This window comes from Leucoraja erinacea, chromosome 39, assembly GCF_028641065.1.
Source record: "Leucoraja erinacea ecotype New England chromosome 39, Leri_hhj_1, whole genome shotgun sequence".
NCBI lineage: Eukaryota > Metazoa > Chordata > Chondrichthyes > Rajiformes > Rajidae > Leucoraja > Leucoraja erinaceus.
Window position 1 is genome coordinate 1,521,797 of NC_073415.1, and position 17,030 is coordinate 1,538,826.

Below are 17,030 nucleotides of genomic sequence, written 5' to 3' on the forward strand. Positions count from 1 at the left end.
TCCTCTCCCCACCTGCTTGCAGCGTTAGTCAAGAAGCCCCCCCAATAAGCAGCAGGGACTGCCAAGAAGAGAGATTGGAACAGCATGCGCGCAGATAACACTTCACTCATCAGAAGGCCCGGGCTTCTCTGCCAAGCCTCTTTCCCTCGACGCATTTTAAGTGTTTTTTTATTTGGCTAGACTGTTGCAAGAAAAAAAAGATCGCAACTCTGAGAGAGCCAGGAGTTGAGATCCAACATTCCTGATGGTGATGAGTGTCTCTGCTTCAGTCCCTCCTGCTAACTTACTAAACAAGCATTACATTCTGCTGCAGGCCTGGCTTCAAGTTGCCATTCTAGAATAATGTTCAGCCAGAACCAGTCGTTAAAGATGTCATCAGGTCAATAATGATAGGGGCAGAATTAGGCCATTCGGCCCATCAAGTCTACTCCACCATTCAATCATGGCTGGTCTATCTCTCCCTCTCAAACCCATTCTCCTGCCTTCTCCCCATAACCCCTGACACCTGTACTAATCAAGAATCTATCAATCTCTGCCTTAAAAATGTAGAAACATAGAAAATAGGTGCAGGAATAGGCCATTCGGCCCTTCGAGCCATTACTGCCATTCAATATGATCATGGCTGATCATCCAACTCAGTATCCTGTATCTGCCTTCTCTCCATACCCCCTGATCCCTTTAGCCACAAAGGTCACATCTAAATATAGCCAATGGACTGGCAACTGTGGCCAAGTCAATATCCATTGACTTGGCCTTCACAGCCTCTGTGCAAAGAATTCCACAGATTCACCACCCTCTGACTAAAGAAATTCCTCCTCATCTCCTTCATAAAGGAACGTCCATTAATTCTGAAGCTGTGACCTCTAGTCCTGGACTCTCCCACTAGTGGAAACATCCTCTCCACATCCACTCTGTCCAGGCCTTTCACTATTCGGTAAGTTTCAATGAGGTTCCCCCTCATCCTTCTAAACTCCAGTGAGTACAGGCCCAGTGCCGTCAAACGCTCATCATATGTTAACCCACTCATTGCTGGGATCGTTCTCGTGAAGCTCCTCTGGACCTTCTCCAGAGCCAGCACATCCTCACTGTCGATGGAAGTGGGTGATTCAGGATGGAGTTAGCGGGCAGTTCTGCCCTGTCCCTTGCCTCTTGCCTGAGATGTCTCTCTGAAGGTTTAGTTTCATTTAGCGTGGAGGATTGTGCACTGGTAGTTGGGAGAATGTCGACCAGGTCACTAGGCCAAACACTTTAACTCCCCCTCTCATTCCCACACTGTCCTTTCTGTCCTGGGCCTCCTCCATTGTCAGAGTGAGGCCCAGTGCAAACTGGAGGAACACCACCTCATAGTTGGCTTGGGCAGCTCACACCCCAGTGGTATGAACATTGACTTCTCTAACTTTAAGTAACTTTAAGAGATACAGGGCATAAACAGGCCTTTCGGCCTACTGATTCTGATACTAATCCACACCAACCAGCGACCCCCACACACTAACACTACCCTACACACACTAGGGACAATTTACACTTACACCAAGCCAATTAACCTACAAACCTGTACGTCATTGGAGTGTGGGAGGAAATCGAAGATCTCTGAGAAAACCAACATGGTCACGGGGAGAACGTGCAAACTCCGTACAGACAGCTCCCGTAGTCAGGATCGAAGCCGGGTCTCCGGAGCTGCAAGTGCTGTAAGGCAGGAACTCTACCGCTGTGCCACTGTGGCTGCCCTAGGGGGGGGTGTGTAAGATGTCTTGTGTAGAAGAGCATGATAGATATTCCCAGCAGATAGACGCAACATGTCTGGAGTAACTCAGCACGTCAGGCAGCATCTGTGGGGAGAAGGAATGGGTGACGTCCCGGGTTGAGACCCTTCCTTGGACTGAGAGTCAGGAGGAGGGGGAAACTGGTAGAGGGAAAAGGTAGAAGGGACAAATGAACGAGAGGTATGCAAAGAACAAATCAAAGCCAGCAAGGATGATGATGAAAAGGTGGAGCCCACAATGGTCCATTGTTGGCTGTGGAGGAGGTGAGAACGGGTAATACAGTGAACTCAGTGGCAGGACGACGACTAGGGTGAGGGAGGGGCGGAGAGAGAGGGAAAGCAAGGGTTACTTAAAGTTGGAGAAGTCAATGTTCATACCACTGGGGTGTAAGCTGCCCAAGCCAACTATGAGGTGCTGTTCCTCCAATTTGCGCTGGGCCTCACTCTGACAATGGAGGAGGCCCAGGACAGAAAGGACAGTGTGGGAATGAGAGGGGGAGTTAAAGTGCTTGGCCTAGTGACCTGGTCGACATTCTCTCAACTACCAGCGAACAATTCTCCACATGCGACCACCGTATTTCACCGGCTCTTCCTTCATCCACCTTCAGTAAAGATTATTCTCGATCTTCTACCTCGGTAACAGTTCCCTTCGCGAGCCCCTTACCCCTTACACCCCAATAATATCCAAACATTTATCAATATCGGCCTTGAATATCATCTGTGACTGAGCCTCTCACACCTCTTGGGAAACATTACAATGAATTAATACGGGGAGATTTATGCCAGTTGGAAGAGTGGGCTGAAAGATGGCAGATGGAGTTTAATGCTGATAAGTGTGAGGTGCTACATCTTGGCAGGACAAATCAAAATAGGACGTACATGGTAAATGGTAGGGAATTGAAGAATGCAGGTGAACAGAGGGATCTGGGAATAACTGTGCACAGTTCCCTGAAAGTGGAATCTCATGTAGATAGGGTGGTAAAGAAAGCTTTTGGTGTGCTGGCCTTTATAAATCAGAGCATTGAGTATAGAAGTTGGGATGTAATGTTAAAATTGTACAAGGCATTGGTGAGGCCAATTTTGGAGTATGGTGTACAATTTTGGTCGCCTAATTATAGGAAGGATGTCAACAAAATAGAGAGAGTACAGAGGAGATTTACTAGAATGTTGCCTGGGTTTCAGCAACTAAGTTACAGAGAAAGGTTGAACAAGTTAGGGCTTTATTCTTTGGAGCGCAGAAGGTTAAGGGGGGACTTGATAGAGGTCTTTAAAATGATGAGAGGGATAGACAGAGTTGACGTGGATAAGCTTTTCCCACTGAGAGTAGGGAAGATTCAAACAAGGGGACATGACTTGAGAATTAAGGGACAGAAGTTTAGGGGTAACATGATGGGGAACTTCTTTACTCAGAGAGTGGTAGCTGTGTGGAATGAGCTTCCAGTGAAGGTGGTGGAGGCAGGTTCATTTTTATCATTTAAAAATAAATTGGATAGTTATATGGACGGGAAAGGTATGGAGGGTTATGGTCTGAGCGCAGGTAGATGGGACTAGGGGAGAATACGTGTTCGGCACGGACTAGAAGGGTCGAGATGGCCTGTTTCCGTGCTGTAATTGTTATATGGTTATATGGAGTAGCGTTTCAGGTCGAAACCCTTCATCAAATCCGTCCGTGACCCTTCACCTTTGCCTTGGTCACACTCCGACCCCTCCCTCCCTCCCTCAATTCCCTTCCTCCCTTGTTCCTCCTGCATGCACCCTGAGCCAACACAGTCCAAGCCTCTGCACCAAAGCCTTGTCTCGCCAACACTTTGAGCTTGAATGCCGCATTTGCTCCGTTAAAAAAAATAGCGTTCTCCTCACCAACCCTGACTGGGATGGTAAACGACTTTGAGAAAAGCTGTTAAAACAAAAGTTCCCTTTTGTTTCCTATTGCTATTCTCCCGTGGCAACAGGGAATGAATTTTAAGGTGCACTAGGGGTTCCAATGGTATTTGGCCATGGAGGTTGCCAATGAGTAGGCTCTTGGTGATTCAAGTCACACAATATAACTCATGCTTTACACACATTATTTCCCATCACGTGGATAGCTAAGGACTAACGAGGCCCATTCTAACCCATCCTTGGCCTCCAAACTCCCACAGTCGCCGGCTCGGATACCTAACAGGATTGCCTCAGCAGCGTTGCAAAGGTCCCCTACCACCCAGTATTTCATTGCATGAAGTCATCCAGTTGTGCTGAACTCAGCGGGACAGGCGGCATCTCTGGAGAGAAGGAATGGGTGACGTTTCGGGGCAGGACCCTGTTTCAGATTGAAGGCATCCAGTCTGAAGAAGGGTCTCTCCAGAGATGCTGCCTGTCCTGCTGAGTTACTCCAGCATTTTGTGTCTATCTTAGGTTAGTTTTAGTTTAGGTTTAAACCAGCATCTGCAGTTGCCTCCTAAACACAGATTTAGTTTAGTCTAGTTTAGTTTAGTTTTTAGTTTAGTTATTAGTTTAGTTGTTAGTTTAGTTTAGTTTAGTTGTTTTTTGTTTAGTTTAGTTTAGTTTAGTTTAGTTTAGTTTAGATTAGTTTAGTTTAGTTTAGTTTAGTTTAGTTTAGTTTAGTTTAGGATACAGCACTGAAACAGGCCCTTCGGGTCGCTGAGTCGTAAGGTCATAGGTCAAGTCATCGGAGCAGAATTAGGCCATTCGGCCCATCAAGTCTACTCCGCTATTCAATCATGGCTGATTTATCTCTCCCTCCTAACCCCATTCTCCTGCCTTCTCCCCATAACCCCTGACACCCGCACTAATCAAGAATCTATCTATCTCTGCCTTAAAAATATCAGTTGACTTGGCCCCTTCAGCCTCTGCGGCAAAAAAGTCCATCGATTCTCCACCGAGTCCGCGCCGACCAGCGTTCCCCGTACACTAACACTATCCTACACGCACTAGGGACAATTTTACAGTTAATACCAAAACCAATCAACCTACAAACCTGTACGTCTTTGGAATTTGGAAGGAAGCTGGAGCACCCGGAGAAAACCCACACGGGTCACAGGAAGAACATCCAAACTCCATACAGACAGCACCCGTGGTCAGGATTGAACCCGAGTCTCTTGTATTGTAAGGCAGATACTCTACCGCTGCTCCACTGTACTGCCTATCCACGTACACTTAGAGCAGGACTCTATATCTTCTCCACAGCCTGGCTGCACTGCATCAATGTTTAATTAATGCTTCTTCTTCTTGTGTAACACGTACACAGCCTAAAGTTGTAGGTCAAAGGAGATGATTGTCACGTGTACCGAGGTACAGTGAAAAGCGTTTGTTGCGTGCTAACCAGTCAGCGGAAAGACAATACAATCGAGCCGTCCACAGTGTACAGATACAGGGTCAAGGGAATAACGTTTAGTGCAAAATAAAGAGCAGTAAAGTCCGATTACAGATAGCCCTATGGTCTAAAATTAGGTAGATGGGAGGTCAGGGCCGCTCTCGAGTTGGTGAGAGGATGATTCAGTTATCCGATAACAGCTGGGAAGAAACTGTCCCTGAATCTGGAGGTGTGCGTTTACACACTTCTGTACCTTTTACCTGATGGGAGAGGGGAGAAGAGGGAGTGGCCGGGGTGAGACTGGTCATTGATGATGCTGCTGGCCTTGCCGAGGCAGCGTGAGGTGTAGTCTGCAGTCCGTCTGTTTTTTGTTGTTGTTCTTTTGTCCTGTTTTAGTTAATTTTTGGTTTATTCGGTTGTGTATGTGTGTGGGTGGGGGGGAGAAACATGTTTTTGGTCCCTTCCTTCTGGGGGGGATGCGACTTCTCTTGTCGTATCCCCAGTCTCCGTCTCCGCCTGCGCCGAGGCCTAATAGCGGAGCTGGTGGCCTCAGAGCTGGGGCTGGGGCAGCGGCAACCAGACCTCGGAACTGGGGCAGCGGCAGCGGCAGCGGCGAGCCGGCCTCGGAGCTGGGGCAGTGTTCCGGCGGCAGCGGCCACCCGACCCGACCCGACCGCGGGCCCAGTGGACGACATAATCGGGAGCTCACAGGTCACAGGTTGGTGACCTGTTCCCCGGAGCTCCCGCAACAACAGCTGCGTCCGCTGGACTGGAGGGCGGCAGCTTCGGCAGCTTCGACCGCCCCGGGCCGCGGAGTTGAACCGGCCCGTTCGCGGAGCTCGGATTCAGCCGCGGGACTGACATTACTTACCATCGCCCGGCGGGATCACAGCATCTGAAGCCTGGATCGCTTTGGCACAGAGGGAGAATAAGAAGGGAAGAGACAAAGACTTAATCCTTTTGCCTCCATCACAGTGAGGAGGTGCCTGGTGAACTCACTGTGGTGGATGTTAATTTGTGTTTATTGTGTGTTTGTGTCATTTTTACTATATGTAGGACTGCAAGGCAACAACATTTCGTTCAGACCACAAGGTCTGAATGACACTAAAGGCTACTTTGATTTTGACTTTGACTTTGAGTCAACGGAAGGGAGGTTGGTTTGTGTGTGTGATGGTCTGGGCTGCGTCCACAATTCTCTGCAATTTCTTGTGGTCTTGGATGGAGCCGTTTCCAAACCCTGCTGTGATGCATCCTGATAAAATGCTTTTTTTTATTTTTATTTTTTATTTTTTTTTTATTAGAACTACAATAAGTTACAGTAATACACACCACATATATCTTATTACATTTGTTGTACCCCTACGTTTTTTGAGCTTTAAGAAAGAGAGAAATAAAAGAAGTAAGGAAAGTGAGAAAGAGTCGTGATAGTGCAGGAAAGTGTTGGGAAAAGAAAGCCCATTAGAAAGAGAATTAGAGAAGAAAGTTAAGAAAGTTAAGAAATTCCGCAAAAAGGGATATACCAACCATATTTTTCACCCCCCGTTACCAGATCCTGGCGCCATTTATTTTTTAAATTACTGTTGCACCTTATGCTTGTAGTAAGTCCATAAATGCAGACCACGTCTTTTGGAAGTGGTCTGCTTTGCATGCGCGGAGGAGTCTCATATCTTCCAGGTGTAATGTTTCGAACATGTTTGAAATCCACATTTTTATTGTTGGTATAGGAGCGTTTTTCCAGAATTTGAGTATAAGCTTTTTTCCCCATTATTAGAACGTAATTAAATAAATTCTTTTGAAACACGTTTAGTTCAGGGCTACCTTCCGTTATTCCAAAAATAATCCATTCTGCTTTTGGTATGAGTTTTATTTTAAATAGTTTTGTGAAGATTTCAAATATTTCGTTCCAGAATTTATGGATTTTTATACAAAAAACAAAAAGAGTGCGCTATGGTAGCTTCTTGAGACTGACATTTGCGGCGCATCTGTAGAAGTTGGTGAGAGTTGTTGGGAACATGCCGAACTTCCGAAGCCTCTCAGGAGAGGTGAAGCTGGCTTGTTCTGGTCATCCGCACCAACATTTGTTGTCTTAGAATGAGTCCTCTAGATTAGTGAAAGGCTTGGATAGAGTGGATGTGGAGAGGATGTTTCCACTAGTGGGAGAGTCCAGGATTAAAGGTCACAGTCTCAGGATTAAAGGACGTTCTTTTGGGAAGGAGACGAAGAGGAATTTCTTTAGTCAGAGGGTGGTGAATCTGTGGAATTCTTTGCCACAGAAGGCTGTGCAGGCCAAGTCAATGGGTATTTTTAAGGCAGAGATAGATAGATAGATTCTTGATTAGTACGGGTGTTAGGGGTTATGGGGAGAAGGCAGGAGAATTGGGATTGGGCGGTAATATTGAGATAGATCAGCCATGATTGAACGGCGGAGTAGACTTGATGGGCCGAATGGCCTAATTCTACTATTACTTATAATGGCTGCAAGTCGGTAAGTTGGGAGGGACAAGGGGTGGGTCAGGACTGGAGGGGGTGCACGTCTGACCTTCCGAAGGTTTCTTCCCAGGAATGACATCGCCCACTTCTCTGAAGAAGTCGACGAAGCATGAGTTTGGTAGTGGGGCGTCATCGCAGAGTGTCTCGTCCCGGATGGCCTTTACACATCACCCCCTGCCCGTGATTGCAGGGACCAGACCAGGTGAGGCAACCTCAGGTGTGGCGACCACCTTCACTTTGCCTTGGTGTGAATGGCCTGTCGATGGCCCTTTATCCCATTCCACGTACGGCACCAATGGTCTTCACCACTCCCCGCAGTCTGTGCCAACGACAAGTTTAGTTCCGTTTAGGAATACAGCGCGGAAACAGGCCCTTCAGCCCACCGAGTCCGCACCGACCAGCGATCCCCGCACACTAACACTATCCCACACACACTAGGGACAATTTACAATTTTACCGGATCCAATTATCCTACAAACCTGCACATCTGTGGGAAGAAACCGGAACGTTCGGGGGAAAACCGCGTGGGTTTCCTCCGGATGCTCCCGTTTCCTCCCACACTCCAAAGTCATACAGGTAATTGGCTTAGGTAAGAATAATAAATGATCCCTAGTGTGTAGGATAGTGCTAGTGTGCGGGGTGATCACTGAGACCCGGACTGGGTGGGCCGAAGGGCCTGTGTCTGCCCTGAATCCCAAAACTAATCTAAACTAAACTAAACAACATTAAACTGTGGCAAAAACACAATATTGAAACATCTAAACAAGTACTTACTTACAAGTACTAGAAACTTACAAAATTCTTAAGGGGTTGGACAGGCTAGATGCAGGAAGATTGTTCCCGATGTTGGGGAAGTCCAGGACAAGGGGTCACAGCTTAAGGATAAGGGGGAAATCCTTTAAAACCGAGATGAGAAGAACTTTTTTCACACAGAGAGTGGTGAATCTCTGGAACTCTCTGCCACAGAGGGTAGTTGAGGCCAGTTCATTGGCTATATTTAAGAGGGAGTTAGATGTGGCCCTTGTGGCTAAGGGGATCAGAGGGTATGGAGAGAAGGCAGGTACGGGATACTGAGTTAGATGATCAGCCATGATCATATTGAATGGCGGTGCAGGCTCGAAGGGCCGAATGGCCTACTCCTGCACCTAATTTCTATGTTTCTATGTTTCTACTTGAATCGATAATTTTACAAATCTAACCAAACCTAAACTAAACTAAACTGAACTGAACTGAACTGAACCAAACCAAACCAAACCAAACCAAACCAAACCCAAACCAAACCAAACCAAACCAAACCAAACCAAACCAAACCAAACCAAACCAAACCAAACTAAACTAAACTAAACCAAACCAAACTAAACTAAACTAAACCGAACTCCCGACACAACAGCTCTGTGGGAGCACCTTCAACAGATGATGAGCAGTGGTTGAACAAGGTGGTTGACCTTCTACAAGGCAATGTGGGTTGCATGGCAGTAGATGTTGGTTTCAACAGCAATGCTCTGCTCCTGAAAGTGATCCTGAGCCAGCCCCAATCTGCGCTGTATCCACCCATTTCAGATGATCAGTCACCACGCCTGGCATGTCTCTCTGGGTCAGCTCTGGGCACCCACTAACGTATGGCGGGATATACGGGCGGCACAGTGGTGCAGCTAGTAGGGCTGCTGCCTCACAGCTCCAGGGACCCAGGTTCGATCCCGACCTCGGGTGCTGTCTGTGTGGAGTTTGCACGTTCTCCCAGTGACCGCGAGGGTTTCCTCCCACATCCCAAAGACCTGCTGATTTGCAGGTTAATTGCCTTCTGTAAATTGCCCCCCCTCCCAGTGTGAAGGGAGAGGATGAGAAAGTGGGATAAAGGGGCTGTCCCACTGCGGCGATCTAATTGGCAAGTTTAGAAGAGTTTAGAAGAGTTTGAAAAAATTTCATGTTGAAGACCTCCTTCAACTATGTTGAAGACCAGCTACGACTAGCTACGGGAAAATTGGACACCGAATAGTGGAGAGTGAAGACCACCTCCTTTGATCTCCTTCGACCTCCCTTCGACTATGATGAAGACTATCTTCGACTACCCTCGACTATCTTCTTCGACTAACATGCCGACCTACTACGACCTACTTCGACTAAACCTACGAGAAAAAAAAGTATCGATTTTTTTCCATGGCGACCGTTTTTTCACTCGCTGGCATTTTTCAACATGTTGAAAAAAACGCCGCGACCTAGCTGAGGCCTCGAGTACGCGGGGACCACTCTCGAGCATGAAGGAGAGTTACGAAGACCTCCTAGGACCCCGTGTCGACCATGCTGCGAGTATGAGTCGAGGGCAAACTCGCCAAAATTAGGTTGCCGCATTGGGACAGTGAGACAGGCCCTTAACATAGAATTAATGTGAAGCTGTGGTCGATGGTCGGCATGGACTTGGTGGATCGATGATCAGTGCGATCTTTCCGCGCTGTATCTTTCAAGGTTCTCAGGTTATGACGGCTTCTGACTGCTAGACTTACTTTAGTGATACAGTGCAGAAACAGGCCCTACTGCCCACCGAGTCCGCGCTGCCCAGCGATTACCCCGCTCACTAGCACTTTCCTACACGCAAGGGCCAATTTTAGGACCAAGGGCCTATTTTGCCCAAGCCAATTAACCGACAAACCTGCACGTCTTTGGAGTGTGGGAGGAAACCGGAGCACCCGGAGAAAACCCACACAGGTCACTGGGAGAACGTACAAACCCTACACAGACAGCACCCGTAGTCAGGATCGAACCTGTGTCTTTGGCTCTGTGAGGCAGACATTAGATAATAGACGGTACACAAAAAAGCTGGAGAAACTCAGCGGGTGCAGCAGCATCTGTGGAGTGAAGGAAATAGGCAACGTTTCGGGCCGAAACCCTTCTTCAGACTGCACCCGCAGAGTTTCTCCAGCTTTTTTGTGTACCTTCGATTCTCCAGCATCTGCAGTTCCTTCTTAAACACAATAGATAATAGACAATAGGTGCAGGAGTAGGCTATTCGACCCTTCGAGCCAGCACCGCCATTCAATGTGATCGTGGCTGATCATCCACAATCAGTACCCCGTTCCTGCCTTCTCCCCAAATCCCCTGGCTCCGCTATCTTTAAGAGCCTATCTAGCTCTCTCTTGAAAGCATCCAGAGAACCTGCCTCCACCGCCCTCTGAGGCAGAGAATTCCACAGACTCACCACTCTCTGTGAGAAAAAGTGTTTCCTCGTCACCGTTCTAAATGGCTGACCCCTTATTCTTAAACTGTGGCCCCTGGTTCTGGACTACCCCAACATCGGGAACATGTTTCCTGCCTCTAGCGTGTCCAAACCATTAACTTCTTCTTCTTTCTTGTGGCGTGCATAGCCTAAAGTTGTTGGACAACTTGTTCTATTTGATCTTCCGTTTGTGCAGTTAGTCGAAACAGGGCGGACCATGTGAAGGTTGCAATCTTCCACCCCATCCTTAACAATCTTATATGTTTCAATGAGATACCCTCTCATCCTTCTAAGCTCCAGAGTGTACAAGCCCAGCTGCTCCATTCTCTCAGCATATGACAGTCCCGCCATCCCTGGAATTGACCTTGTAAACCTACGCTGTACTCCCTCAATAGCAACGCTACCGCTGCACCACCAGCCATGCAAAGATGTGCGGGTTTGCAGGTTAATTGCGCCTCTATGAATTGCCCCAAATATGTAGGAAGTGAATGAGAAAGAGGGATAACAAAGAACTAATGTGAACGGGTGATCGATGGTCGACGTGATCTCAGTGGGATGAAGGGCCTGTTTCCATTCTGTAACCCTAAACTCAGTAAGGGTCGGGCAGCCTCTATGGGGGGGAAATGGCAGATACCCAACTTCAGACTGATGGAGGATCTCAACATGAAATCAAACCTGGGTCCCTGGCGATGCAAGGTAGCAACTCCAGGCCGCACGGTGGCGCAGCGGTAGAGTTGCTGCCTCACAGCGCCAGAAACCCGGGTTCCATCCTGAAGACGGATGCTGTCTGTACATCCATAGAAACATAGAAACATAGAAATTAGGTGCAGGAGTAGGCCATTCGGCCCTTCGAGCCTGCACCGCCATTCAATATGATCATGGCTGATCTCAATATGATCATGGCTGATCTCAATATGATCATGGCTGATCTCAATATGATCATGGCTGATCTCAATATGATCATGGCTGATACATGCATGCTGATACATGCTGATACATACATCCGCATGACCTTGTGGGTTTTCTCCGGGTGCTCCGGTTTCCTCCCACACTCCAAAGACGTAAAGATTTGCAGGTTAATTGGCTTGGTATAATTGTAAATTGTGCCTAGTGTGTGTAGGATAGTGTTAGTGTGCGGGGATCGCTGGTCGGTGCGGGCTCGGTGGGCCGAAGGGCCTGTTTTTCACACTGTATCTCTAAACTAAACTGAACTAAACTAAACTAGTGTAAACTAAACTAAACTAAACTAAACTAGTGTAAACTAAACTAAACTAAACTAAACTAGTGTAAACTAGTGTAAACTAAACTAAACTAAACTAAACAAAACTAAACTAAACTAAACTAAACTAAACTAAACTAGTGTAAACTAGTGTAAACTAAACTAAACTAAACTAAACTAGTGTAAACTAAACTAAACTAAACTAAACTAAACTAGTGTAAACTAAACTAAACTAAACTAAACTAAACTAAACTAGTGTAAACTAAACTAAACTAAACTAGTGTAAACTAAACTAAACTAAACTAAACTAAACTAAAGTCTACCACTGTGCCGCCCTCTTTATGAAATTTTCTTTGAGTAACGTTTTCTCTAACGCAGTTTGTGTGGCATTTTGTCTGTGTTCAGTTTTCTCAGCGTGACATTTCCTTTCTGCTCTTTGCCCACAGGAAGCCCTCGGGCACCAGCCTCTGCGATCCACTTCCCCTCATCCTCCATCATCCAGCAGCCAAGCCCCTACTTTGCCCACCCGACCATCCGCTACCACCACCATGCCAGCCAGGACCCCCTGAAGGAGTTTGTCCAGCTCATCTGCTCCGACAGCTCGAGCCAGGCCTCAGGACAGGTGGGGTACCTAAACGTAAGGCACCAGCTTTTACTATGTTGCTCTGTTGGCAGCTTCTCAAGAGAAAGTCTCTGCAACCCGCTTCTATTAAAGAGTGAGTCTCCCGAACAGCACAAGGCCCGGGCAAAGTGGATGTCAAGTCAAGTCACATTTATTTATACAGCACATTTAAAAAACAACTCTCGTTGGCCAAAGTGCTTTGCATTTGTTATAAGAATAGCACAACAAAACAGACTACATACATATATACATGTAGCCCTCACTCAGAGGACGTCAGGAAAGGCTTGGGAGTATAGATAAGTCTTTAGTCTTGACTTAAAAGAGTCGATGGAGGGGGCAGTTCTGATGGGAAGGGGGATGCTGTTCCACAGTCTAGGGGCTGCAACCGCAAAGGCACGGTCGCCCCTGAGCTTATGCCTAGACCGCGGGATATTCAGCAACCCCAAGTCGGCCAATCTGAGGGACCTGGAGGTGGAGTGGTGGGTGAGAAGAGTTTTGATGTAGGAGGGGGCAAGCCCATTGAGGGCTTTGTAGACATGGAGGAGAATCTTGAAATGTATACGGAACCGCACAGGGAGCCAGTGGAGAGAGGCCAGGATCGGGGTGATGTGGCCCCTTTTTCGGGTGCCCGTCAGGAGTCTCGCTGCGGCATTTTGGAGCAGTTGCAGGCGGGACAGGGAAGATTGGCTGATGCCAGTGTAAAGGGAGTTGCAGTAATCTAGGCGGGAGGAGATGAATGTGTGGATGATCTTTTCCAGGTCATCAAACTGGAGGAATTGTTTATATTTTAGCTATCGTCCGAAGCTAGCTTTTACCATGGCATTGACTTGTTTGTCACGGCAGTCATGGTGGCGCAGCAGTAGAGTTGCTGCCTTACAGCAAAATGCAGCACCAGAGACCCGGGTTCGATCCCGACTACGGGTGCTGTCTGTATGGAGTTTGTACGTTCTCCCCGTGACCTGCGTGGGTTTCCTCCGAGATCTTCGTTTTTCCTCCCACACTCCAAAGACGTACAGGTTTGTAGGTTAATTGGTTTCTTAAAAACATCTCTGGAGAAAATGGATGGGTGACGTTTCTGGCCGAGACCCTTCTTCAGACTGAAAATCAGGGGAGAGGGATATTATCCTCTGATTCAGTCTGAGGAAAGATTTATAAAAATGGTCCCAGGAATGAGTGGGTTAACATATGAGCGTTTGACGGCACTGGGCCTGTATTAGCTGGAGTTTAGAAGAATGAGGGGGGAACTCATTGAAACGTACAGAATAGTGAAAGGCCTGGATAGAGTGGATGTGGAGAGGATGTTTCCACTAGTGGGAGAGTCTAGGACTGGAGGTCATAGCCTCAGAATTAAAGGACGTTCCTTTAGGAAGGAGATGAGGAGGAATTACTTTAGGAATTACTTCAGTAATTGAATCTGTGGGACTCATTGTCATTGAAACATATAAGATTGTTAAGGGCTTGGACACTCTAGAGGCAGGAAACATGTTCCCGATGTTGGGGGAGTCCAGAACCAGGGGCCACAGTTTAAGAATAAGGGGTAAGCCATTTCGAACGGAGACGAGGAAACACTTTTTCTCACAGTGAGTGGTGAGTCTGTGTAATTCTCTGCCTCAGAGGGCGGTGGAGGCAGGTTCTCTGGATGCTTTCAAGAGAGAGCTAGATAGGGCACTTAAAACTGGCGGAGTCAGGGGATATGGGGAGATGGCAGGAATGGGGTACTGATTGGGGATGATCAGCCATGATCACATTGAATGGCGGTGCTGGCTCGAAGGGCCGAATGGCCTACTCCTGCACCCATTGACTATTGTCTATTGTCATTGCTACAAAAGGCCATGATGTCAGTGGATATTTTAAAGGCAGAGATAGATAGATTCTTAATCAGTGCGGGTGTCAGGGGTTATGGGGAGAAGGCAGGGGAATGGGGTTTGGTGGGAAAGATAGATCAGCCATGATTGAATGGCGGAGTAGGCTTGATGGGCCGAATGGCCTAATTCTTCTCCTATCACAAGCACAACTGTCCAACGGTGGGGGTGGGTTGGGGTGGGGTCCAATGGCCTTGGGAAGGTGTGACACTCACTCTTTGATGCGGCTATGCTTTATAGAATATAAATGCTTTATAGAATGTGTACTTTTTCAGATATGTCTGGTGTTGCTTTTGCTGCCATTTTGTGATCAATGTGAATTACCTCCTGTTGTTAGAGCCACATTTAGCAATAATGTGCCCTTAATTTCATCGAGAATATTTTCAAACTCAAACAATGGCTACATGGAAAGCGCTGCCAGATGAGGTAGTTATTGTAACATTTTGTAGGTTAATTGCCTTGGTAAAATTGCAAATTATCCCTAGTGTGTGTAGCATAGTGTTAATGTGCGGGGATCCCTGGTTGGCAAGGACTCGTTGGGCCGAAGGGCCTATTTCCGCACTGTATCACTGAATTAGAGCTCGGGTGTTGTCTTTGTGGAGTTTGCACGTTCTCCCTGTGACCACGTGGGTTTTCTCCGGGTGCTCCAGTTTCCTCCAACACTCCAAAGACGTACAGGTTTGTCGGTTGACTCTGGTTGCAAGTAGATGTGAGAATGGGAAAGATATGGCAGGATATGTGGAACGAGCTGCCAGAGGAGGTAGTTGAGGCCGGGACTATAACTTGCATTTAAAAAAAACTTGAACAGGTACGTGGATAGGAAAGGGCCAAAGGATATGGTGCAAAATGCAGGCAAATGGGACCTGCTCAGAGTAGGCATCTTGGTTGGCATGGGCAGGTTGGGCTGAACAGCTTGTTTCTATGCTATATGGCTCCATGACTCTAGGACAGCATGGTGGCGCAGCGGTAGAGTTGCTGCCTTAGAGTGCTTACAGCGCCGGAGACCCGGGTTCGATCCCGACTACGGGTGCTGTCTGTGCGGAGTTTGTACGTTCTCCCCGTGACCTGCGTGGGTTTTCACCGAGAACTGCAGCTTCCTCCCACACTCCAAAGACGTGCAGGTTTGTAGATTAATTGGCTTGGTATAAATGTAAAATTGTCCCTAATGTGTGTAGGATAGTGTTACTGTGGGGGGATCGCTGGTCGGTGCGGACTCAGTGGGGCCGAATGGCCTGTTTCCATGCTGTATCTGTAAATGACAATAAACTCAGCTAGACTCTCTGACTGGATGTTGGGATAATGATCTATCAGTGGGAGCTGAGGCTGTTTAGTTTAGTTTAGTTTAGAGATACAGAGTGGAAACAGGCCCTTCGGCCCACTGAGTCCGCACCAACTAGCGATTCCCGCACACTAACGCTATTCTACACACACTAGGGACAATTTACACATTTACACCAAGCCAATTAACATAACAAACCTGTACGTATTTGGAGTGTGGGAGGAAACCGAAGATCTCGGAGAAAACCCACGCAGGTCACGGGGAGAACGTAAAACTCCGTACAGACAGCACCCGTAGTTGGGATTGAACCCGGGTCTCCGGCGCTGCTAACGCTGTAAGGCAGCAACTCTACCGCTGTGCTAGGCGGCAGGGTTGGGTCGTGGGAGGGAGCAGAGAATCTTCGACCGCGGGAACAGCTGTGTTTTAATAAGTTCTGATCTCAGTTCAGTGCAACCTCAAAGTTTGTGGCAACAGTAATCCAATTAGCAATATTTCAACAAAATAGCAGATAATTAGTTTTGTTTGACAAAGGCGTTCGAGACCCATTATTAAGTGCAGAACACACTCTAAGAACGGAGACAGATACAGAAGAGAACGTGCTTCCTGCTAAATAGGCAGATTTTCTCAGGCAGCGCACTTTGGCGAGAAATTTTTACAAACTTCAGATCAAAATGGTTAATTATTATCATGCGTGCCCTATAATTATCCATTCAGCATTGAAATGTAACTAAGAATTAACGGTTTACAGAAAAAATAACTCTTGAGTAAACATAAGCATTGAGAACTTGTAGTCAGGGGATGGCAGGTGTTTTAAAGGAGATGATGAGGTTACCTGTGAATGCTTGGAGGCACAAAGAATTGCAGGTGCCACGTTGCAAAATAAAAAAGCCACAAAGTGCTGGAGTAACTCAGCAGGTCAGGCATTATCTCTGGATACCATGGTTAGAATGTACCGAATAGTTGAAAGGCCTGGATAGAGTGGATGTGGAGAGGATGTTTCCACTAGTGGGAGAGTGTAGGACTGGAGGTCACAGCCTCAGGATTAAAGGCCGTTCCTTTCCTGAGGAGGAATTTTTTTAGTTAGAGGGTGGTGAATCTGTGGAATTCTTTGCCATGGAAGGTCGTGGAGGTCAAGTCGGCGGATATGTTTAAGGTGGAGTTGGATATTGGGGGCAAAAGAAAAGTCCAGAACAAATCAGGGCCGGCAACAGATGACCTCAGGGATGGGTGGAGCCCACAATGGTCCATTGTTGGCTGGGGAAGGTGTGATAA

At 47.3% G+C, this 17,030-nt stretch overlaps 1 protein-coding gene across 11 annotated transcripts in view; it reads left to right on the forward strand.

Annotated features, from left to right (window-relative positions):
* The window catches only part of nfixb (nuclear factor I/Xb), a 465,085-nt gene that overhangs the window by 391,182 nt on the left and 56,873 nt on the right, over positions 1-17,030 (forward strand). For 7 of the 11 annotated variants that reach the window (XM_055664144.1, XM_055664155.1, XM_055664152.1 and 4 more), the window contains 2 exons: positions 7,624-7,767; positions 12,442-12,632. In XM_055664144.1, coding sequence (XP_055520119.1) covers positions 7,624-7,767; positions 12,442-12,632 — 335 coding nt within the window. The remainder of the gene's footprint in view (positions 1-7,623; positions 7,768-12,441; positions 12,633-17,030) is intronic. The other 4 variants (XM_055664148.1, XM_055664153.1, XM_055664149.1 and 1 more) reach the window with 3 other exon arrangements.